The 24,462-nt window shown below is 39.1% G+C and overlaps 1 protein-coding gene and 1 long non-coding RNA gene across 3 annotated transcripts in view; one reads left to right on the top strand and one right to left on the bottom strand.

Annotated features, from left to right (window-relative positions):
• Window positions 1-24,462, top strand: part of rxrab (retinoid x receptor, alpha b) — a 74,005-nt gene that overhangs the window by 37,751 nt on the left and 11,792 nt on the right. For both annotated transcript variants that reach the window (XM_082169745.1, XM_082169746.1), the window contains exons 3-7: window positions 772-1,016; window positions 12,081-12,231; window positions 13,618-13,797; window positions 16,601-16,764; window positions 23,767-23,896. In XM_082169745.1, coding sequence (XP_082025871.1) covers window positions 772-1,016; window positions 12,081-12,231; window positions 13,618-13,797; window positions 16,601-16,764; window positions 23,767-23,896 — 870 coding nt within the window. The remainder of the gene's footprint in view (window positions 1-771; window positions 1,017-12,080; window positions 12,232-13,617; window positions 13,798-16,600; window positions 16,765-23,766; window positions 23,897-24,462) is intronic.
• The window catches only part of LOC309498828, a 96,494-nt gene that overhangs the window by 62,698 nt on the left and 9,334 nt on the right, over window positions 1-24,462 (bottom strand). The gene's annotated exons all lie outside the window — the stretch shown is intronic.

The raw sequence follows: 24,462 nt of genomic DNA, 5'->3' as shown, positions 1-24,462 counted from the left end.
ATTCCTGTGATGGCAAAGTTGAATTTTCAGCATAATTGCAGTCTTCAGTATCACATGATCATTCAGAAACCATTCTGATATGCTGATTTGATGCTCAAGAATCATTTCTTATTATTATCAATGTTGAAAATGGCTGTTTTGCTCAATAGTTTTGTGGGAACCAAGATAAAAGCAATTCAGGATTCTGTAATGAAAGGTGTGTCTCCACAGTTTGTAGTGTGTGTGTGTCACTACTCACTGTCACTAAAACTTGGCCTTCACATCATGTCACTTATTTTAAATAGAAATGTCAATATTATATAATATCAATATAAAATATAATTTATCATTTCATTTTTTTCATGACAACCACTTATAATGTCTTATTATGTACTGAAATCGACTGTTAATGTATTTATTATATCAGTATATTTAATTAATGTGTTATATTAATTATTTTATAGTTACTTACTAATTACTATATTAATTACTTCATAGTCATAGACTTCTTGAATTAGAACGTTTTTGTTGCTGGACATTTTTATTTTTTTTGTAAATGTTTACATTGTGCATTAAACACTTTTATTTTAAAAGTTTAAGGAAAACCTTAAAATATTGGTCATTAGTCATTTTTTTTTAATTGAATGGATATTTTCACATTCTTAAACCTTTTCACAACAGCAGCTGTGTAAAATATCCTAACGTGTACAATGGCATTATTTACCTCACAATGCAAAATATTCCTGAAATTTCCTTTGTGTGTAACTCTTTTTCCCTCTCGCCGTCCTGCAGACTCCTCCGGTCAGCTCTCGTCGCCTCCTTTGAGCTCCTCCATGGGTCACCGAGGCATCAGTAACCATCCTCTGCACCAGCCCCTGCTCAGCCCGTCTGCCATGAGCTCCAGCCCGGGTCAGCTGCACTCGCCCATCAACGGCCTGTCCTCGCCGTTCCCCGTCATCAGCTCGCCCATGGGCCATCCCTCCATGAGCGGCCCGTCCTCCACCAGCATGACCTTCAGACCCAGTCTAAGCCCACAGGTAAGACATCACTGCATTTACTCTGGACTTATTTAACAGCTTCAGCATCAATTTCTGAGAATTGCCAAGTGCTATTGCAGATTCTTTCAGAGGTATGCAACCAATCAATCTTTTTTTTTTTCAACATGTTCTCAGGCTCAGCTTGAACTGAATTTTCCTGCTCAATTGGCTAAACTTGACCTGAACTCTGCTGGAAATTAAAGATCTGTTTTAAAGAGTCTGATTGCTCAAATGGGTTTGATTGCATCGCTGATTCAATGGTGAACAAAGTCACACACAGGAACACAAACATTTATTCGAATCTTTACCTCATTTATTGAGCCAATCAGCCAATTTAGTAAGGTTTTGAAAAATTGCTTTTAACTAGCTTTTTTTTTTCTACGAGACATGGTCATCTGCTTGTTCAAAGCAAATGTAATTGATTTGGCAATAGTGGCGAAGGCTGTCTGCATAAGTTCAAAAAGCTATTCTAGTTTCTCAGAAGTGAAAAATGCTAGTAATTATAAAGTTTGGATATTCAAGGTATTTAGAAATACATAAATATTTTCATTGTATTTTCCATATGGCATACATGCATACACACTTGCATTTTATACACAGTGTGTAGCTCATTAATTTGATCAATCAGAGTTTAGTGGCCTCAATTGCGCTTCTCTTTCGTGCTGCAGTCTTCCGCTTATTCACAGAAAATCTAATCAATTCGGCATCAGTGCTATCAGCTTTATGATTGGGTTTTATTTAATAACACATAGCTTAAGTTCTGCTGAAGCAGCGTTTTATTGGTGGAAAATGCAGCTTCTTGTAAAAATATTGTGGTGTTATTGGATTTCTGTTAAATCCTTCTCACTATGAGCGGGGTTTTATGAGTCATAGTACAAGGAATATTACAGTTTCCAAGTGATGTAATTCCACTTTTGTATTATAATTGTCTACGTTAGTTTTCCAGGAAAGTAGCTTGGATTCATATTTTATATTTAAGCATACATGTAGGTGGTTTACTTGAAAAAATTTTAAGGTACCTTGATAAGAAATAAACCGATAAACATTTAAGCATCAAACATTTAAAGCAGAACATGTTATTTCCTGTGTATGCTTCAGTAAATGAAAAATAAAGATTAGAGTGAATGCAGTAGAGCTCTTTCTGTTTTTAAAATCTGATTGCCTACATCAGTGTTGGTTCTTACTCATTTAGAATGAACGAAATGCTAGTTTTAAGTAATTGAAGAATATACACATAGACATAAATATGATTAATCTTAAATGTCCATGTTATCAGTTGGCATATTCAGGACTGTTGTGTTGTCAGGGGTTCATAACGTTGATAAGATAAAATGAAATGACGTTAAATCATATGATGAGACTGAATTTTGAATACACAGAAAAGTTCATTAGTGACACATAGATTGTAATTAATATAAGCAATATATTAAAAGCAATATTAGGTGTTAGATACTTAAGAAAGAAATAGATAGAAATAGATCATGTAAATGGATAAGAACAATAAGGCAAAACCTATATTCAAAGTGCAACTGGCTATATATTTCAGAGATTGTGTCAGAATATTGTTTTAATAATAATTTGTCAGAATTAACATAATTATAAGAGACATGTTTTGTCACAGTTGAGTTTCAGTTTTGTATTCATCAGTCACAGGTGTTCCTTTGTTTTAGTTTTCTCGCCAGTCATGTCAAGTCAAGTCACCTTCATTTATATAGCGCTTTTAACAATACAGATTGTTTCAAAGCAACTTTACAGTGATAATAGTAAATTAAAGTAACATAGATTGTTTTGGCTTTACAGCAGCTCTAGAATAAAGTTATTGTCAAGCTTAGTTAGTTTTGATTGATTCACTTCCGTTGCAGAGATCATTAGTTATTAACTAAGGGGGCGCTTACACGACAGCGTTCTAAAACTCTTAATGCGCTCCGGCCGCTCATTCACACAACAACAGTGCCCGGCGGCTCGAGAACGCAAACCTTGAAATAGGTTCCAAGGTGCAAGCGTTGAAAAATATTGAAAACGTTATCATCTCTGCATAAACTTCAAAAACGCGAATCTGTGAAAACGGTGATGGCATGCACGTGCATATTACGTGTTCAGTTTATAGCTATGTGCGTTTTAATATATATGTGCACAGGCATGTTAGCCTGGATGCCAGCCGAACTTAGCCCCGCCCACAACATTTTTAGGCCGGGAAGTTCGGTCTGGACTCGATCCGTTGAGGAGCTATTATGCCCGAACAAAAATTGTTCGGACCAATCAAATTGTCAGGGCGGGCTTTATACGGTGATGGACAGATGAGCAACGTAACGTAATCATCCACGTCACCAACGAGCGCTTTGGTTGAATTCGTTTACAACAAAGATGACTGCCGCTGGAGAATTGTTATTTCACGAGTTCACACTTACAAATAAGTCAGATAGAATAAATGCATATTTGGCGTGCTGTCCGAGGAGAGGCTCAGGGCTCGGTATTCGGCCCGAACCCAAAGTGCTCCCCCCGTATTCCAGGCTGTGGAAGAACAGGCCGAGAGTGAGTGGAGGGATGCTGAAAACTGTGAAGGAATGTTAGGTGAGTTGACAGAGTGAATAAATATGCTTCCTCTCATGCGGATAGTGTAGACGCGTAGACGGTAATTGTTTGATGACAAGTTGATTGGATTGATTATTTGAACGTGCTCCTCTCGAACTTTGTTTATAAAACATTATGTGTAGATTCCGCCATCGTGTCTGTTATAGAAGATATCGACAGCGCATTCATTTTAAAAGAGGAACAGAGAACCGCGATCAAGGCATTTGTCGATCGGAAACATGAATGAAAACATACGTCACTTACTCCGTTGCTCTGATTGGTTGTAGGTCTATCCAACTGAGTGCAGAGGCATTTTCCTTCCTGGTTCGGTTGAAACACGCCCCATAATCAAAGCTCAATGGAGCAGTATCAGACTCACATTCTGACTAGAATCTGAGTATGACGACGTCAGGCTACAGGCATGTAGTCTTTGTTTACAAATTGACCTCACCAAATTACTTGTCTGGCCTTAAAAATTCATAATACCGATTTTTTTGTCGCTTCCGCATATCCATGCGAACTGGGATCATTTTGACAATGTTTTATCTGTACAGAGGTAAAGGGAAGGAAAGGAGGCCTTCACAGGGGAGAGACTAGTTGACACTTCAGGACTGTGTTGTCGTCATGTCCAGGCGCAGGTCCTTCATCAGATCTGGATACGGCCTGGATCCGGGGGACTGCGGTAAACCTCGGGATAAATAGAGAGATTAATATTAGCGTAGACGCCATTCTTCTTATGATGTAACGAGTACATCAGGATTTATAGGAAATGTTCCCGGTTCCCGCTGACCTAATCTATGCAGCCTAACATTGAATTATAAAAATGTATAATGTGTTATTTGTATGCTAGGTCAAAGAGATGTGTTTTTAGTCTAGATTTAAACTGACAGAGTGTGTCTGTTTCCCGGACAATGTTAGGAAGACTGTTCCAAAGTTTAGGTGCTAAATAGGAAAAGGATCTACCGCCAGCAGTTGATTTTGATATTCTAGGTATCAACTGGCCGGAATTTTGAGATCGCAATAGACGTGAAGGACTATAATGCGTTAAGAGCTCGCTCTAGTACTGGGGCACCATTTAATGCTTTGTAAGTAATCAGCAATATTTTTAAATGTAAACAATGTTTAATAGGGAGCCATGCAGTGTTGATAGAACCAGGCTAATATGGTCATACTTCCTGGTTCTGGTAAGAACTCGAGCTGCTGCGTTTTTGACCAGCTGTAGTTTGTTTATTAAGCGTGCAGGGCAACCACCCATATAAGCATTACAATATCTAGCCTTGATGTCATGAACGCATGAACTAACTGTTCCACATTTGTCATTGAAAGCATATGTCGTAATTTAGGTATATTTATTCATCAGTTCCAATATCACTGTCTATTTAAGTTCCTCACCTTCGCTCTGTGTTTGTCGGTTGCTGTTTGTGTGTGCGTGTTATATACACTGTTACTTGCCTTACTCTTCATGGATTACCTGAGTTTCTTTTCATTAAAAGACCCTTTTGTGACCCTTTTGAACTCTAATTCATCCGCATCATTTTCATCTTGTGACAGAACAACTGACCAAATGGAACATGCAGCACAATTTTCTGTTTTGGCTCGTGGGAGCCTGGATTTTTTAACCTTCTCTGGACAATTCTGTCTACTTGCCGTCACCAGCCCCTTTGACGACGAGACCCTGAATTCACTGTTCTGGATCGGGGCGAATTCCCATCTCCCCGTAGTCTGGAGAGTGTTTACCCCCACTCCAGAATACAATTGGACCCAGAGTACGTTCCACCACCATCGGCCACAGAGGAAACGTGTGAGCCCCCCGCAGACGGAGAGCTACCACCTGCCACAACACGTCTTCCAGTGCCAGAAGATAAGAGCGGACCCTCAACCCTCATAAGAGGAGCCCCCCCAGTGAGTTTGACCAGGGGTGTGAGCCCATGACATAAGTGGCGAGGGTATTTTGGTGGATTTTGAGACTGAGGACTGGCTGATTGACTTGATAGCGCGGAGGTATCGTCTCCCACCCCATACCACCACATTTCAGATTATTCATCGCCATTCCTAGACAGCACCATGGACTGTATTAACTTTCTTCCTGTTTCCTCTGAACCTTCATCGCTGTTTCTAGACAGCACAGACACCTGGATGGACAATGTGTTGTTACCTTCGACCCTGTCTAGCCTTCATCTGCCTCTGTCACCGCCCTGCTCAGACAGTCCTCCAGCCCCGCCTCTGCTGAAGGTTGTCATGTCGACCCTCAGGTCCTGCAACCACCATCAGTGCCTGAGCAGATAGATCCAGTGGCTCCACCTCTGGCCTCTGGTCGTCTCGCTCTGTTTCGCTCCACCTTGGCTCCTCCCACCTTCGGCTTCACCAGACACCCTCTGCTTTAGGGCTCCACCGGCTTCTTTCATCCCACCGGCTCACCCTTGGTCAGTCATCACTCCTCCTCAGACTTGCGGACCTTCTGCTACGCTCCATTCCTCCACCCTTACGGCTGCAGCTGGCTCCTTTTTTCCCTTCGGGTCCCTCCATCACACCGGCATCGCCTCAGTCCTCCTCAGACAATCGTAGCCGCGGTATCGCCTAGGCCTCCTTTACCAGCGATGTTGCTCTTCTCCATCGGCTCTCCGTCTGAGCCCTGAGATCCATCGGCTCCGCCTCTGTCGGTCGTCCCCCAGTTGACCTCATCCTCCACGCCACCTTGGCTCCTCCCTCCCTCGACTCCACCGTGGGCTATCGTCGCTGTGCTCTGGGTCTGTGCCGTCGGATGCCCTTCATCATCCCCGCCGGGGTCTCATCGTCCGAATAACATCATCCCCTCATAATTTGTCTCCTTCACTGTGTCATCGCCTCGGCCACCTCCTAAGCCCGCTCCATCCCTCCCTCACTTCTGCTACTACGGCGCGAGGTCGCACCTACTGGGAGGGGTGTTCTGTCACAGTTATCTGGACTCATTCATCTTTAGTTTTACTTTCATGGACTTTTGTTTTCATTCATCACATGTGTTTCCTTGTTTGAGTTTTCCCGCCAGTGATCAGTTCCCATGGACACTCATCAGATCATCACACCTGTTCATCTGCTCATTATCACTGTCTATTTAAGTTTCTCACCTGCACTGTGTTTGTCGGTTGTTTGTTTGTGTGTGTTAAACACGCTGTTACGTTGCCTTCCTCTTCATGGATTACCTGAGTTTGTTTTTTATTAAAAGACCCTTTTGTTCATTGGAACCTTTTTGATCTCTCCTTCATCCTCATCATCTTCATCGTGTGACATGGATAGTTTTTAGTGTGTCAGTGTGTTTTGTTGTCTGACAAATTATTTACAACACTAAATAATACTGATGTTTAAAGTTTATAGGTTTGATTTAAAAAAAATATGGATAATTATTTTTTCTGTTTTACATTTAAGTAGAATACAGGATATAGAATGTTGAATATATTAATGTCACATCTTATTGCATTTTTTTGTTGCTTGTCTTATCGGTTAGATACAAGAAATTAAATTAAATGCTTTTCATAGTAGCCAATTGTCATTTGATTAAAATATTGTCCGTGTAAAGTGTAGAACATAAGGGCATGTTGTAGAGCAACATAATATAACTGACTGAACAAATGTTTTGATCCAGCTGAATCTTTTTCATTGCACTGGAATTTGTAGAACCACTCTGTTTGAGTGTGTTTGAATTACAAATGAAATCATTAATGTATAACTTTAAATCTGTAGAGATAAGTAAGATGGATTTAAATCAGACTTTGGCACAGTGAGATCATTGAGTGCCTGCCAGAGTCATTTGAGAATCGGTAAAGCCATTTAGTGTAACTAGTCATATCAAATAACAGCCTTTTATAAATTCATTTGAAGATCGTGGGGTGTTATCAGACACCAGATGGTATATGAGAACTGAAATCCCTGCAATACAGTTTAAGATAAACCACACACTATACTCGTTGGGGACGAGTTATTTTAAAGGGTTTCTTCTGATCGTTTATTCCCCCCTTATTTCACCTCCCTTCCACTACCAGTAGTAAAGTGTTCAGTCATTACTGTTGTACCCCAAAATGGAAACAAGTTCCTATTAAAAACAAGTTTGGGTTGGCATAGAAATCATAATATTTTATTTTTTTATTCTTTCCACCACCTCATGTCAGACAGCTTTAATTAGGCTGCTAAATGGACTGGGGGCGTTTCACATTAATGGTGTTGCCTTAAGTTATGGCGGTTGGGCTTAAGGAGAGGCGTCTTAGAGGTGCCCTGGCCCCCATTCATCCTCATTAGCCCCGTCAGAGTGCTTGATCTCTGACCGTATGGTGTCAAACACGGCCTTAGTGTGCCACATGGGCTTTCTACTTTTTATTGGCATGCTAAATGGGTTCAGAAGAGGCCCGGTTGGGCCCTGGTCAGGGCCCAATTGCACAGGAAATGAGCTGGCTTGTTAAAATCTGCAGTTTAGCCATGTGGTGTGTGTCAGAATGAAACTCTTTTAACACCCTGCCAGTTCAATCTTCTAATACACACAAACAGATACACATTTCTACATTTGTGCATGTACACTAATGTTCAAAAGTTTGTGATCAGTAAGATTTTTAAAGGTTTTGAAAGAAAATTATTATGTTCACCAAAGCCGCATTTATTGGTATATAGACAAAAAACAGTATTATTGTAAAATATTATTAGTTTAAAATAAGGTTTTTTTTTTATGTTTAATATATATATATATATATATCGTGTGATTGCAAATCCGATTTTTTCAAATAAAAATATTTTATAACATTATAAAAGTCTTTACTGCACCACCTAGAAATATAGACCACAGATTTAAATTACATTTTGTTTTGTTACATTTCTATTGCTTATATTTAAGGATTTCAAAAAGGGACCTCAGTCAATATCATAGGGCTCTTTTGTCTTGGACCAGTAAGAACAACTTAGCAACCACCTAGAATACCCTAGCAACCACATAGAATTGTCCCTGCAACTACGCACTCTAGCATCATGAGTAGAGTTTTCACCAAGCAAGCACCAGTCACATTTTCTTTGGGAATTATAAAATCCTTTGTTTAAAATCTAGAATGTAAATATGATAAACAGAGTTTCATTATAGTTTTTAGGATAGAACCTCCAATGCATTTGTGGTAAATCCCCCATCATTGCTCAATATAAATGTTTATGCATCATACAGAAAAAGGTTATATTTCAGGCATAATTCAGAGCGCAGATGATATTTTGGGCATGTTTATGGTCAGTGACTGATGTGTGCAGCATCTCATGACTGCAATGCAGCAACACAAGTTTGTGGACAGATTTAACCATTCTAAAAGCTCTACACACAAAGCAAAAGCATGAGATGGTCACATGGCACATGTGATCTGTCTTCTAATAGCTGCTGTGGGCTCTACAGTGTAAGACGTGATAATAAAATGTATTTTCTCCCTGTTCATTATGTCTGTCTCCATCTCTCTGGACATGCTACTTATTTTAATTTGGTTGTCATAGACGGTTCTCTGGGTTATACAAATGCCAGTCATTCACTCTTTCCACAGGACTATAAGATAATGTTTTACTTTATGGAAAGTATTGATGCTTCCCAATTATTTCTACCTAAAGCATCATGCCCACATTTTTTTTTACATTAACTCAAAAAGGAGTTATCAAGATGTCAAAGCTGCTCTTTTCCATGTATTCTTTTCCATGAAGTTCAGTTCTCTGAAAAATAAAATAGTCTGAATATTAACCTAAATCTAATATTTTATTTTCTCGTTTCTTTTCTCTTCTCATTTATTTTTTCCTCTCGATTTCTTTTCTCGTTTCTGTTCTCTTCTTTTTCACTTCTTTTCTTGCTTAATTTCTCTTTTTTCTCGTTTCGTTTTCTTTTCTTTTCTCCTTTAGTTTCTTTTCTCATTTCTTTTCTTTTCTCTTTTCCTGTCTTGTTTCGTTTAATTTTTTTTCTCGTTTCGTTTCTCATTTCTTTTAGTTTATTTTCACGTTTCATTTCTCATTTCTCTTCTCGTTTTCCGCTTCTTTTCTCGTTTCGTTTCTCGTTTCTCCTCTCATTTCTCGCTTATTTTCTCGTTTTGTTCTGTTCAACATGTGAGCCAGGATTAAACCACCACATTAAGCCACCTCAAATTTCCACATTTGACAGATGCTTTTATCCAAACTTACAGTGCATCCAATCTGTACCTTGGTGTTGCTAGCACTGTGCTCTACCTTTTAAGGATGCTTTCACACTTGGTTCGATTGCCTGGTTCAAACTCGATTACTCCGATTACACAGGAAAGTGACTGAGAACACACACAAACACACAGTTTTATCGAATCATATGTCATCAATTGCAGTTCACTTCCGAGATTTAGTACAATTTAACAGCAAACCGTACAGGAGTTCACATGAACCTTACCCCTGACCACCCTTTTTAGGCGGACTCAGGTACGGGTCCACAGGTGAACACTGAGCTCGGAAAACAGCGTTCACATCATTAACTCTGACATCAATCGCACCAAAAGTGCTAGTGTGAATGCACCCTAATTTGTTTAGGTTTTTCTTGTTTGTCTGGCTGGTATTTTTTTGTGCGTTTAGGGATTGCTGTTGATTACTGATTCTAGAGTGCGTGAATGTGGGGATCTGAGACTTTAAGGGCTTAAAGTTAAGACTGTTAGTCTGTTCTCTGTCTCCTGGTCTAAATCTAGAGGTTATAACAGTCCCATGGGACTGAGCATATTGAATTAAAGTTTGTGTGTGTGTGAATGGGGGGTGGTGGGAGGGTGTATGTGTGTACGCTCTTGTGACCCACCAGAATTTGACTGTCAAAAGAGCCATGCCTGGATCCGAATAGAAGCAGGCAGCAGGTAGATCTATTTCTCTGTGCTTAGTGGTATATATCTGGGTTCCTGCCACTCCTTTAGTATCACAATCACGTTGGAAGTTCTTTTGTTTTCAGTATGTATGCACATGGCACAATTTTACATGTACACTGGGCTGCATCTGCATTTAGATTTGTTGTATTTCTTTACTCAAGAGGTAAGCTGTTAGAATCTTATTAAACAAATTTAGGTCACATTTATATATTTTTCTAGCCTGGCTCCGCCCTCCTACGTACTTTCGCTCAATTTTCATTTTCCTTCAGTACTCCGTCTGGGTTTGCGGTATATTCTTGGGTTTTCTCCGGCCAATTTTTTAGCGGTCCAATCAGCGAACAGAGGGATAGGCTGAGAACGATGACGTTAATGTCGTGCGCTAGTTTGAGTTGTAGGGTTACGTCACAACCAAACGTTAGCAATTGGTTATGGCAGATCCAGAGTGGCTCTGGGCAGATCCAATAGTTTTAAACTTCAACAGAGTACCCGCCTTCAAGGAAGTTAACGCTTGTCAATGGAGAGTGGCCAGACTCTCTGTACAAATGAAATGTACGAGAGTCTGGTAGGACCAGGCTAATGTTTTCCCGACCTGTAGAAGTAATAAATCAGGATTGAAAGCTCCATGTTAAAGCTAACTATGAATGTCAGTAGCCCCTTTAAAGCCGGCCGACGCTCAAAAACGGCCTGACAGCTGACCGTTGGCTTGGTGTGTCCCGGGATGAAGAGTCTGTATGCAGGACTAATATGTCATATCTACATTGGTAATCCTGACCTCAGGTGTGGGGATGTGTCGTAAACCAGAAACATTTGTCACGAGTCAGACTGTCTTTAATAGGGCAAACAAAATAAAGCTGACACAATTTAAGGTGTGGAAATGCCAGGTGAGGGTTTTTCACAATAGTGAAACTGTCTGCCTTGAAATATTTTGACATTTCAACACTATTGGATATTTGAATACTTGTCTCATATATCATAGACTTTTCTTTTTTTTCTTTTTTTTTGTTAGGAAGAGTTTAGCACTTTCATTGGTGAATGACTTTAATGTTTTCCTCTCTTCAGGAAGCTGTATAGTTTCATGTATCAGTCCCTCACGAATTACCAAAGAAAAACATAGTGAACATTCTTTCGTCGTAATGTTTCCTGTAGGTGTGTCTGTTGTGTCTTTCACAGGTCGGCTCATCAATCATCACATTCCGCGTGACTTTAGTTCTGGGTAGTTAAGAATAAATTCCACGTGGAATTGATTCAATTCCAACAGACTCTTTTTTATGTGGAATTTTGCTCTACCATTCAAAAGTTAGTGGTTAGTAAGATTTATTTTTAATTTTTAATGAAATAGATACTTTTATTCAGCAAAGATGCATTAAATTGATCAACAAGTGAGAGTAAAGACATTTATAATGTTACAAAAGATTTATATTTCAACTAAATTCTGGTCTTTTTTACTTTCTATTTATCAGAATAATCCTGAAATGTATCATGGTTTCCACAAAAATATGAAACATAAAAATATGAAAATGAACAACATTACAGTTTTTGTTTTTGATCAAATAATTTCCTTTGGTGGCTTCACTGTGTTGATTCAGTTAATATCAGCTTGCAATGGTTTGATATGTAATATGTTTTTATTTATTAATTTTTTTAGCTGAGTTCGCCCATGAATGCAGTCAGTAGTTCGGAGGACATTAAACCCCCTCTGGGTCTGAACGGGATGATGAAGGTCCCGGCACAGCCCACAGGCACATCCCTCTCCCTGACAAAACACATCTGTGCCATTTGCGGAGACCGTTCATCAGGTGACACACACACACACACACACACACACACACACACACACACACACACACGAACTGTGATAACGTTCGCGCAATTTTTTGAAACTACACACACACACACACACACAAATACTGTGATAACGTTTGCTAATTTGCTATTTATTTATTTTTTTCTTAAGGGGAGGGAGATAGACGTTTATATACTGTCTATGGAGATAGAGCAGACCTTAATTTATTTACATTTGTAATTGCTGCAAAAATGATAGCCTACGTGACATAAAACTGTCTGACGTTGTTTGTTGAGACATCTATGACGACGACAATAAATAGCTTTAGACGCATTTGTTGTTGAACTGGCTGACATCGATTGAAATGACTATTTGCTCAAAAATCATAAAATACACTTACTTCTGGAGGTGACGTTGAATCGCGAACTGTAGGCAATGATCCACACTTGATTAACTTTGACCCTCGTTCACTAAACAGTCAGTCAGAAAATGAAGGAAGTTTAAGTGGCGCCGTTTCTTCATAAATAAAATCCATCCGCTGCGTTTTCAGTGGCTCTGATGTCAGTGAAGACTACTATGTCCATTCTTAAATTCCACAACAGAACACCTAAGTTACACTTCTTATGAGACATTACACACCGGCTGTCGTTGAAACAATGGAGGATGCAGATCACCGAGGGCGGGGTCTATGCCAAAACCAGACTGTCAATCAAACCGCGTCGGTGGGGCTTAGCGCATTTCTACGTCACAGTGAGGGAAATCTAGAACAGGGCGTTCTGAGACAGTGCTTGTGATTTATTGAGATAGTAAAAAAACTACTGGGTGGATTTTTATCATTCTAGGGTGGTTTTGCTCACACACTGCCAACACACATTTATGTTCAAACACCATGTAAAAGTGAATTTTGCATAATAGGTGCCCTTTAAAAGGACATTTAAAAGTGTAAAATCATTAGCAAATTACTACCACAGACTATGAATAACTCCGATTATTTCCGCAGCAATATTGCGTACGTGTTAAATATCTCTGTAGTAATATATAAAGATATTCTTAGTGCATTCCAGTGAATTTTTAATGGGATATATCGTCAATTAATTTGGGAGAACAGGCCACAAATCCACAGTATATGTTGTCCTTTTTTTTTTTCACACTGTTACAGTAGAACACAACAAAAAAAGAGGAGTCAGTGAAAAAAAAATCAGGAGGAATAGAATGCAGTGGCTGAAAAGAGCTGTTTAATAATATGCTTTATTGTACTTGTTAAACTGCAGTCATAATATTGGTCACTCTATATATTCTGAGTGACAAAACAGATGTGTGGCTGTTGAATTATTGAAATCAAATGCCAATTAAAGATAACCCTGCTGGGAAGAATACTAAAGCATATGTCTGCCGGCAGGTAAACACTACGGGGTGTACAGCTGTGAGGGCTGTAAGGGCTTCTTCAAGAGAACAGTCAGAAAGGATTTGACGTACACTTGCCGAGACAACAAGGACTGTTTAATCGACAAACGGCAACGCAACCGCTGCCAGTACTGCCGCTATCAGAAGTGCTTAGCCATGGGAATGAAGAGAGAAGGTGCGTTGCTTTTTTCTTTGAACACATATCATTAATATCAGAATTTAGTCATATTGTGACTATGGATGGTTCATATACTCATTAAAGGAGGAATGGTTCACCCAAAATGTTTTATTATTCCACATTTTACTCACCCTCAAACCATCCTAGGTGTATATGTCTTAAAAAAATATCCTGGCTTTTCTCAGCTTTGTAAAGGCTTTGAATAGTGCCAGAGTTTCTGAAGCTCCGCATCCATCCATCCATCATAAAAGTAACCCATACGACTCCAGTGGGTTGTAGCGAAGCAACACGTTTTTGTTAGAAAAATATCCATATTTAAAACTTTCTAAACGATAACCACTGGCTTCCGGCAACGGCCATACGAGCATTCATGAGAGAGACGAGTTCCGGCGGAAGGATGACCACTGAGATAACGCAGGACGTAGGCACAGCGTATAGGTGAGAATTGGCGAACACGGAAGCACAGAGGATAGGGCAAAACAAAACAACGGTCACGAATTAGGAATCTAAAACGAGAAGTTTCAAAGAAAAATGTCAGAGGATTTCGATATAGCTTTTAATATTGATATTTTTCTTACAAAAACCCGTCACTTCGCTTCAGAAAGCATTTATTAACCCACTGGAGTCGTATGGATGAATGCGTTTTTTGGAGCTTCAAAAACACTACTACGGCTCTACTCACTACTACGGCTCTACTCTAAAAGGCTCTACTCACTCCCCTCTGATTGTGTTTGGCTGAAAGAAGTATGTCATATACACCTAGGATGGCTTGAGGGTGGGATAATTTCCATTTTTGGGTGAACTATCCCTTTAACCTGGTCAAACAGAGCAAATATTCCAGCTTCTTGAAACCACCTTATTCTGAAAATCTAATGTTCACTTTTTATGTCCAAATGAGACATGAGACATGTCAGTTTTGAAAAGTCAAACTATCAATGGAACACATTTTTGGAGGAGATCTTTTTATAGACTTAAAATAAATAAACAATCAACACATGGTGGTTGAAAGCACCAATGACCAACAATTTGCAGTTCATTGCACTGCTGTATGCTGTTGTCAAGGAAATGTATGAGATTCAATAATGTGTTGATTAAATTATGCATTTTAAGCTAGAATCATCTAAAAGGAATAAAATGAAATGGCTAGAGATTGTATTCCCAGCATTTCCACTAGAGAATAGTGGGAATGGAATGTAGGCTTACATGTAATTTATTCAGAGTGTATTCGGAATGTTACATGTATGAGAACATTCCCAATAGTTGAGAAGCATGCTATTTATTTATTTATCCATTTATTTTTCATATATATATTTTTAAAGTTGGGGTCCTAATCAAGGATGCGTGTATGAAAATAATAAATGATTAAATATTATAATATAATATAAAAAATATAAATTATTAAAACTAATAATAAATGTCAAATTAATTATTTTAAAATTAACATCTTATTGTTCCTTCAAACTCTTTTTTTAATATGTTTTTCTGACATGTAGTTAAAGGCCAGTAGCCAGATATTATTGAAGCTTTATCCTTTTGTTTTACCACAAAGTGCGCACTTTTCAGAAATATGACTAATATACATTCTAGTAATGTTCCTTCTGTCCAGGACGCTACCAAAAACACACTGAAGAAAAGTACAATAAAAGAAGTCACAGTAAACAACCAGCAGTGTATCATTACAGTGTGATACAAAGTAAAGTTTAGCATGTGAAAACTGATTGAATTTATCCATTGCTTTATATCAGACATAAGTTGCATTGTGACATTTTTTCTAATGGAAGAAAGTTGAAGTATGTTTGCAAGTTCGTCATGTTGTGCTATCAATTTTGTTTGTAATCTGTTCTCAAAAGAGTAGAAAAAGTCATGAAAGAATAAACCTGATACTAAAACGTTAGGTAATGGTCTTAAACGTGAGGCCTGGACCCCCTATACTGAGGCCTCTGAGAGAGAGGTAACCTGACACACTTCTCCCCCACAAGCCACTCTCTCTGTCTTTCTGTTTCTGAGGACAATAAAGCTAAAATAATTTCCTTGTGCCTCTCTCCTCACCTCTCAGTGACTCCTGGAGTAAAGCTTTATCCTTCAGCTGACCTCCATGGCTCTCTGCTGCTCCTACTCAAGAATTCCCCTCATGATCTGCTAGCGGTTTCTTTCGAACTGAGAGAAAGAGAGAGAGAGAGTCATAAAACAGGGCTTTTACAGACAGAAGGGAAAGCTGAAATGTTCCACAGCCTGATGGCGAGGCAGACGGGGCTCATTTCCACCAGGTCCAGACCACAGTAGACCGACTGTGTGGTTTAGACCTGGCTCCCCCTCTAAACCAGGCCAAACAAACGTGTGCGCTGTGTACACAACACGCAGATGCTTGCCCAAATGTGGCACACACACACACACCACTACATTGTCAATCTGCATAACTAATCGTTTGACCGAAAGTTTTAGAAGGACGGTTTTATGGCCCATGACTTTGTCCATAGACTGAATAGGAGCACAGAATCATGTTTGCACTGGATCGTACCCAAATAAAATATACATATTTTAAAAAGCAGAATATATAAAGTCACTCCATACGTAGAATGACCTCCTCAACTTTTAGCCTCTGAAGTTGATGAATAATGGGCTGGATGCATTTGCAGCTCGATGAAAAACAGCCTGAGCTGTTTTTGTGGAAATGTGTAGATTACTAGCAAACCAAAAGCAGCTGCGTGTTATTTTGCACAAGGTCACTGTTTTGTTTGTGTATGTAACCGTACATGTCGCACATGCAAGCCGTTCTAATTTTGTATGTGCACGTGTGCAGCCGTTCAGGAGGAGCGGCAGCGGGCGAAGGAGCGGAGCGAGGCTGAATTCGGCAGCTGTGCCAACGAGGACATGCCCGTGGAGAAGATTCTGGATGCCGAACTGGCAGTGGAACCAAAGACGGAGACCTACGTGGAGGCCAACCTGAGTCCGCCTGCCAACTCTGTAAGCCAATCTCTCCCTCTAAATCACACTCAGTGACATTCAACTTATGGAGAACATTTGGCTCGTCTGAAATGTGCCATTTCAGAGTTACACTTCACAATTGCTCCTCAGTGAACCGGCCGGGCTCGATCATTTTCTGAATGTCAAGACTAAAGTAAGGTTCCAGCCTGCCTGCAGATATACGAAAAGACAGTTTTAAGAGTTTTGCAGATCTAAGAAAGAGTCAGATGCAGATGCATTTCTGTTTGTGAATAAGAAGGGCTATTTTTACGATCCCACTCCCAGCGGATGGATTTGGCTACATAGCAATGCTCTTTGGCTTTGAAGGCCTCTGCAAAGACCTCTCGAGAGGGGACATACTGCAGAAGAAGCACATTGTCATGTCACTAGATAAGAGCTTCAGCCATTAACCATGTCAGTTTGACACACCGAGGCTAGCTCTGTGTATATTTATGCCTTGTGCGCATTTGTCCTCTGTTTTGTGCAGCTGTAAGCTCTAAATCAGGTAGAGGTCAGGCAAAAAGAGGCATATGCTTTGTCTTCCCTACTTTGAATTTTCAGAGTGTTTGTTTCCCCCACAGTCGGTTGTTTTTAATGGCTGTCTGTGTGTTCGTCCTTGAGCCTTGGGGAAGGTCCTCTCACATGAATAGGGCTCTAATGAATTTGGGTTCCTCGGGTTGATTGGAAAACTGTTAAGACGTGATGATCTTAAATGAAAGCCGCATAGAATAGGAGACTTTTAAGCAAGATGTATATCTTATTGTTATGATATTTGAGTATGGTGGTGATATGAACTGAGCAATCATGAATACACTTATGAAAAAGAAGTGAGCCTAATTGTACGGGATGTGCACTTGTAGTGTACTTCAAATCTTAAAAGTATATATATATATATATATATATATATATATATATATATATATATATATATATATATAAAACTGTACTTGCAGATATTAATTAAATAAAAGGCCACTTAAGTGTACTTAAGTGTGAGTACACTTTCACAATTTTCATAATTTTAAAAAGAGAACAGTAATATTATTTTTTTTTTTTATAAAAGTACATTGTCATGCTTTAAAGAATTTATTTTGATGACTAACATACTAAAGCACATGTAAAGTACTTGATTACAGTTTTAACTGTAGTGTGTTTTTCAATATTAAGTTTCATTTTAAATGTACTACATTGCAACCTGTGTACTTAGAAATATATTTAAATACATGACAAAAGTCTCAAAAGAAATTACATTTTAGTTTACCTTAAAGGTATAGTTCACCTAAAAATAAAAATTCTGTCATCATTTACTCACCAAGAAGTTGCTCCAAATGTTAGCCATTGACTCCATAGTAGGGAAAAAAATACTATGGCTACCATCAACTGTTTGGTTATCCACATTCTTCAAAATCGTATTCTGTGGTCAGCTGAAGAATTCATCCAAGTTTGGAACAACTTATTTGGGTGAACTATCCATTTAAATGCTTGGCAGTACACTTGGCAGTATGCTTTAAAGGGTTAGTTCACCCAAAAACGAAAATTCTGTCAGTAATTACTCACCCTCATGTTGTTCCAACCCGTAAGACTTTCGTTCATCTTTGGAACACAAATTAAGATATTTTTGATTAAATCTGAGAGCTGGATCACTCCTTCATAGGCTGCTAGGTAATCGATATCTGCCATCCCAGAAAAGTTAGTAAAGACATCATTAAAATAGTCCAAGTGACTACAGTGGCTCAACCTTAAGTTTATCAAGCAACGAGAATACTTTTCGTGTGAAAAAGTGTGGGCCTCTGATGTGAGTTCATGTAGTGTAACAGGCAGCGCTGCGCTTCTGGGTTGTACGTCAGAACGTAGGCTCCCTACATGTACATGTACGAAATTCCTACTTAAGTGGGTAAAAAAAAAAAAAAAAATTACAATTATTGCATTTAATATAGATTTATATTATAATACATTTTCATTTAATTGCAGTTAACAAGCAGTTAAGTGTCTAAAACATACATTAGTTTCAAACAAGTTGGCTATATTCTTTTGAAGTGAATTATTTTCAGTACTCTTTGTAAAAGAATGCTAAAGAGTATTTCTTTTTCACAAGGGTATGTTACCACAAAAATGGAAGAGCTTTTCGCTCTGGGTAGATAATGATGATGCTTCAGTGATGATGTGATTTTGTGATCCTACAGGGACAGAATTTGCTCCATGACAACAGTAGAACATGCACAGAGTGCTCTAACATGCCAGGCTGTTGGTTCATGAGTGCTTATTCTGATTGATTCTGGGCTGGAGAGCTTGGGTTATTCAAGCAGAAGGAAAGGCTTTTAGAGAGCAAAAGTTAAACAGGGAATAAAAATATTCCATCTGGGAAAATGATAGGAATGATTTCCACAAGACTTCCCACAAGATATCTGCTCATTTTCCACTCACATCACCGAGGTTGACAGTTGAGTTTCTCTGGGTGATATCTTTGCAGAATGCAGATAAGGCAAGTAACATGTCACACAGTGAAGTCAATAACACTCAAAAGCTATTTCAGAGGACAGGACCGGTCAGCTTGACTTGGCAGTAGTGATGTTACATATGAAACTGAAGCTTCAAAGCGCGTATCGAGAACGCTGCGCAATTTCTCATGAAGCTCCGTTCCGGAGCGCGTATTGTTTTCAGAGAAATGCGTGACCAACGAAAAATGAAGCCTCACTTTCTTTCAAGTCACGTGAATGCTTCACTTTGCATTAATTTGCTTTAATATGTGAATTATATCATCAAAAAACTGAATATTTGTGAGGCTTTTATTTGTGCTTAATGGATGAAACAACGGCGCTGCGCACTCAGGTTTATGGAAGCTATAAATTTGACCTGCCACAATATGGTGCTGTTTTCGACACTCTTGATGCTTCAAATCTTTTCCCGGAACAATCAGGGGAAAGCCTCAGTGCTTCATGAGGCTTAATTTGCCCATCCCTACTTGGCAGAACAAGACTTGGTAGCAGGACACAACATGGCTTCAGGGATCAAGACACAAGGAATGAAAGACAACAAACTGGCACAGGACTGAAAACACAAGGAGAATAAATAGGAAGCAAACAAGGCAGGTAACAAGGGAGGACAGGTAGGGCAAATAAATCAATAACCAGGTAACAAGATGGGCGGGGTCAAGACAATAAACAGGAGAGCACATGGCACAAGAAAACACATATGAGAAGCCATGTGCTCACACCAAACATGACAAAAACATGTTTACAATTTTCAAGCCAACTTAATCACAAGACATGTGCTCAAACAGAACGAGCACGCTCACACGACAAGACAGAGAGCATGAGCGAATGTTCATCCTGTGCGCTCACAACAGAATACAAACATGCAGAGGATGAATGTCCGAATCCCAACACAGAACCAAAACCAAACTAGACCGAAGTGCTAGGATCCAAACACCACGCCCCGCATATGAAACAAGGCACACAGATGAGAGTGCACGGCTCGAGCACGCTCGAAACCGCATGCCCACACAAATGCCCTGTCCAAATACCCACACTTGCGGTCTTTGCACTTGACCACTTGCATGACGTATTTCCCCTATTTGGCCCAAGTGTTCAAGTAGGCGTTAAAGACTACAAGTGTATGTAGAACTTTTGATTACTCGATGGAACACACTTAAAGTCTTGAAAAAAATGCAAGTTCTTACAGAGCTTTTATTTATTATATTTTCAATACTTTGCATTTTAAAATAAACTTCTACATGTCTGTTCAGTAGTCGCTATGTAACTAACAGAAGACACAAATTTAAAATTGTGGTGCTTCTAATTAAGTGATAAAAACAGTTGCAAATGTTGTGCAAAATAGGCCTACACATACCAATGTATCTAATTCATTTAACTTACAGTGGAATGTTTTCCTCGACATCTTGCGATTTCGGGGCACATGAGTTCCCGAACATAATGCATGATGGGATGCTTAGCCTCGAATAACGCAAGATAGTGTGTGTTTAGTGTGCATTAAGGGCACTGCACTTTGGCATTTTTAAGATATGGGACAGTCTTGCGCACTTACTTCCTGTTGCGTGCATGCACTCTCAAGTGACCAAGACCACAAGTGTGGGTATTTGAACAAGGCAAATGACAAGACAACACAGCAGCGTCAGGGCTGTCACAAAACCAAGAATAAACTAGACAGAAGTGAAACACCCTGAAACCTGAAACACCAAGAACCCTGAAACACCAAGACTGCATTTACTTGATCAAAAATACAGTAAAACAGTAATATTGTGAAATATTATTATAATTTAAAGGTGCAGTATGTGAGATTGACAGCTAGCAGATGAAATGGGTACTGTAGTACAAATTCAAAATATTGGAGAGAGTTTTTCCCCTGCCCCCTACTGCTCAAACTCGACTCAATCGGGTTGCCAGATTGAGGACACACAACAGGAACGAGCTAGCCTGGTTAAAACCAGACCATTCTCAGTAGTAACTGAGTTATGGTCTGGCAAAGCTTCATTAATAACTCATTTCCAAAGGGGCGTCACCAACGGACGTCGCTCAAATGCCTCTGGGCACAATTGGATAGACCTAAAACCAATCAGAGCGATCGTCATCGTGTAAAGCCATATGCTGCGTCCCAATTCGCCTAAGTTACACTACGCCATAAAAGTATATGTACTCTTTTTGTGAAGAAAAGGTATTTACTTTTGAATGTGTCGCAAAAAAGTAGGCAAGCTTTGGGACATACTACTTCATCATCTTTATCGGACGGATCTGTCGTGTGCATCCTGTCACGTAAACTGCCCTGTCAATCATCTTGTCACAGATAAAATCCTCTATTAAATCTAATTTCATTTCCTACCGTTTCGGAGAGAAATGTAGTAGCACGTTCATCTGCCAGTGGGTCTTTCATGGAGACTGTCCTCATGTGTTTGCAATTTTAATATGCATTTAAAAGTTGCTGCGCTTCACCAACGGACGTCGCTCAAATGCCTCTGGGCGCAATTGGATAGAACTAAAACCAATCAGAGCGATCGTCATCGTGTAAAGCCCGCCCCAACGTTTCTGATTGGTGCCGCGATTTTGAGGGATTAGAAATGGGCTTGAATGGGCTCTTTGCCAGACTACTTGCAGAGCAAATCTAAATTTGCCGGAAGTTGTCTGGGTTTTCCCAGGCTAGGAACGAGCGCAATTGACAATGGAATGTGAGGAGATATACACACTGTAATTTGATGAGTTGATTTATTGATTTATGATGAGTTGATATTGCGTTTTAATATGCTCCCATTCATAGAGATTTTTAGATGGGTGCTGAGGCTTTTTAGGTCAGGTAGAATCTGCGATCTCTGACCCAGTTTGTTCGCTGGCTTCCATGGCTGCAATACGCTGTGTTTTTCACCATCTGGCAACCTGTGGTGGCGGAATACTATTAGGTGAATTGGCAACGTGCAATATCACACAGACCAAAACAAAAACAGACATATTACTGTATTTGTATGATTTGGTACAGTCAAAAACGTACATACAACACCTTTTGAATATATTTTTAAAATGTAGTTTATTCCTGTGATGGCAAAGCTGAATTTTCAGCATCATTACTCCAGTCCTCAGCATCACAAATTATTCTAAGATGCTGTAGTATAAAGTATAAAGTGCTTTGATAATATGTTAACCCATACAATATCTTCCCCATCCTCACACAGTGGAAAATGGTATCTCAAAAGTTGCTCTTTTAAATCCCAGTGTCACGCGGTGTGCTTCAGAAAAGACGGAGAGTTGGATCCAGTTGCAACAACAACATTTGTTTATTAATAAAATAACATTAGTAAATCCAGAGTAAATGCAAAACAATAAATTCAGACATGGGCAAGGCAGGTAAAACAGATCCGAAACAACACAGCGGAACATCCACAATTGACCAGACATTGCTCACCAGACACTGAACAAAGGAAACACTGGGGGAATAAATAAACAGGGTAACAAGGGAGGGCTTGACAAGGAACAGGTGTGGAAAATAAATCGCTATGGCAACAAACAAGGGGATAAGTGAAACAAAAGGACTACAAAATTAGAGACAGGAAGCCAGAAATACAACATAAAAGTCCAAACAAACAGAACATGTAACACTCAGGAAATATAAAAAATGAAATGGCATTTGCAACATATTTTACTTTCATACTGTAACTCCAATCTCTAAATGATTTTATATATATATATATATATATATATATATATATATATATATATATATATATATATAATATATATATATATTATATATATATATATATATATATTATATATATATATGGTTTTGATGACATTGGCCAAAAGGAAAGTTGTTTTGGAGTTGTAGCAAGTTGTTACATTTTAATGAAAAATTACAAAGACTAACTTGAATTTTCTTCAGATTATTGTATAATAAGATACATATCACTATGTCTCTGATGTTTCTCCTAAAATTCCATAGGACAAATTAAAACAGAAACAAAGAAGACATGTATAGAGCTATACAATTAATGTGGATAACATCACTGAAATAACTTTGTCTAATTTAGTCCAATTTGATAAGAAATGTTTGAGTTCATATTGAGGCTGACTATCATTTGCAGATCCTGGAATCTTGGCAGTTTGAGATAATGACATGTCTTTTCTGAAGCTTGGAGTTCACTAGGGTCTTTTCCCCAGGAGAAAATCAGAGAATCAGGACACCAAAGTAAAAGTTTCCTCTCCATTGCTTTCTAGGAGAAACAACTGAGAACTCATTTTGATTTCTCTTTGTGTAGCCAGGAAAGCTACTGACATCTCTCTCTCTCTCTCTCTCTCTCTCTCTCTCTCCTCTCCTCTCTCTCTCTCTCTCTCTCTCTCTCTCTCCTCTCTCTCTCTCTCTCTCTCTCTCTTCTCTCTCTCTCTCTCTCTTTTCTCTCTCTCTCTCTCTCTCGCTCTCTCTCTTTCTCTCTCTCTCTCTCTCTCTCTCTCTCTCTCTCTCTCTCTCTCTCTCTCTCTCTCTCTCTCTCTCTCTCTCTAGCCTAACGACCCTGTAACAAACATCTGCCAAGCAGCTGACAAGCAACTCTTTACCTTAGTGGAGTGGGCCAAGCGGATACCTCACTTTTCTGATCTCCCGTTGGACGATCAAGTCATCCTCCTTCGAGCAGGTGCGTCAGTAAATAAACACCGTGTTTTTTTTTGTGTTTTTTGAGTCATGCAGACATCGACCTAAAATGACCCTTTTGCTGTACATCTATTCTTCCAGATATGAAGTTGCAGCTAAAAAAAACACAAAAAAAACCATCAGCAAATGAAATGAGTATGTTTGCGGTTTTTTTACAGTCTATTCCAGAAGCATTTATATAGATTTGCAAACACATTTGATTCAGCCTTGGGCCATAGCATCAATTAAAGAAGGAATTCCATCTCATTATCTCGGAGTTAGAGTCCTTATTCTGTAAAGGATGATGGCTTTTACACAGAGCGAGGGAGAATAAGAGGCTGGATTGTTCTCGCCATTCACATGTTGCATTTATTTTATTAGGCTGTAGGTTGCCTGAGGACAACCAAACTCTCAGTGTATTTCTGTTCAGTGTGTTTTATTTAGAGCCTCAGAAATGGGATTGTAGCATATAAAACTGTGACAATGTATTAAACATGTATAGAAATATAGAAATGATACACAATATACACAATTTTGGTTAAGAACATACAATTTAAGTTGATATTAAGC

Source organism: Leuciscus leuciscus, assembly GCF_965113295.1.
Source record: "Leuciscus leuciscus genome assembly, chromosome: 5".
NCBI classification, from domain to species: domain Eukaryota; kingdom Metazoa; phylum Chordata; class Actinopteri; order Cypriniformes; family Leuciscidae; genus Leuciscus; species Leuciscus leuciscus.
The sequence above is the reverse complement of the archived record's forward strand: the minus strand, read 5'-3'. Positions and strand labels throughout refer to the sequence as shown.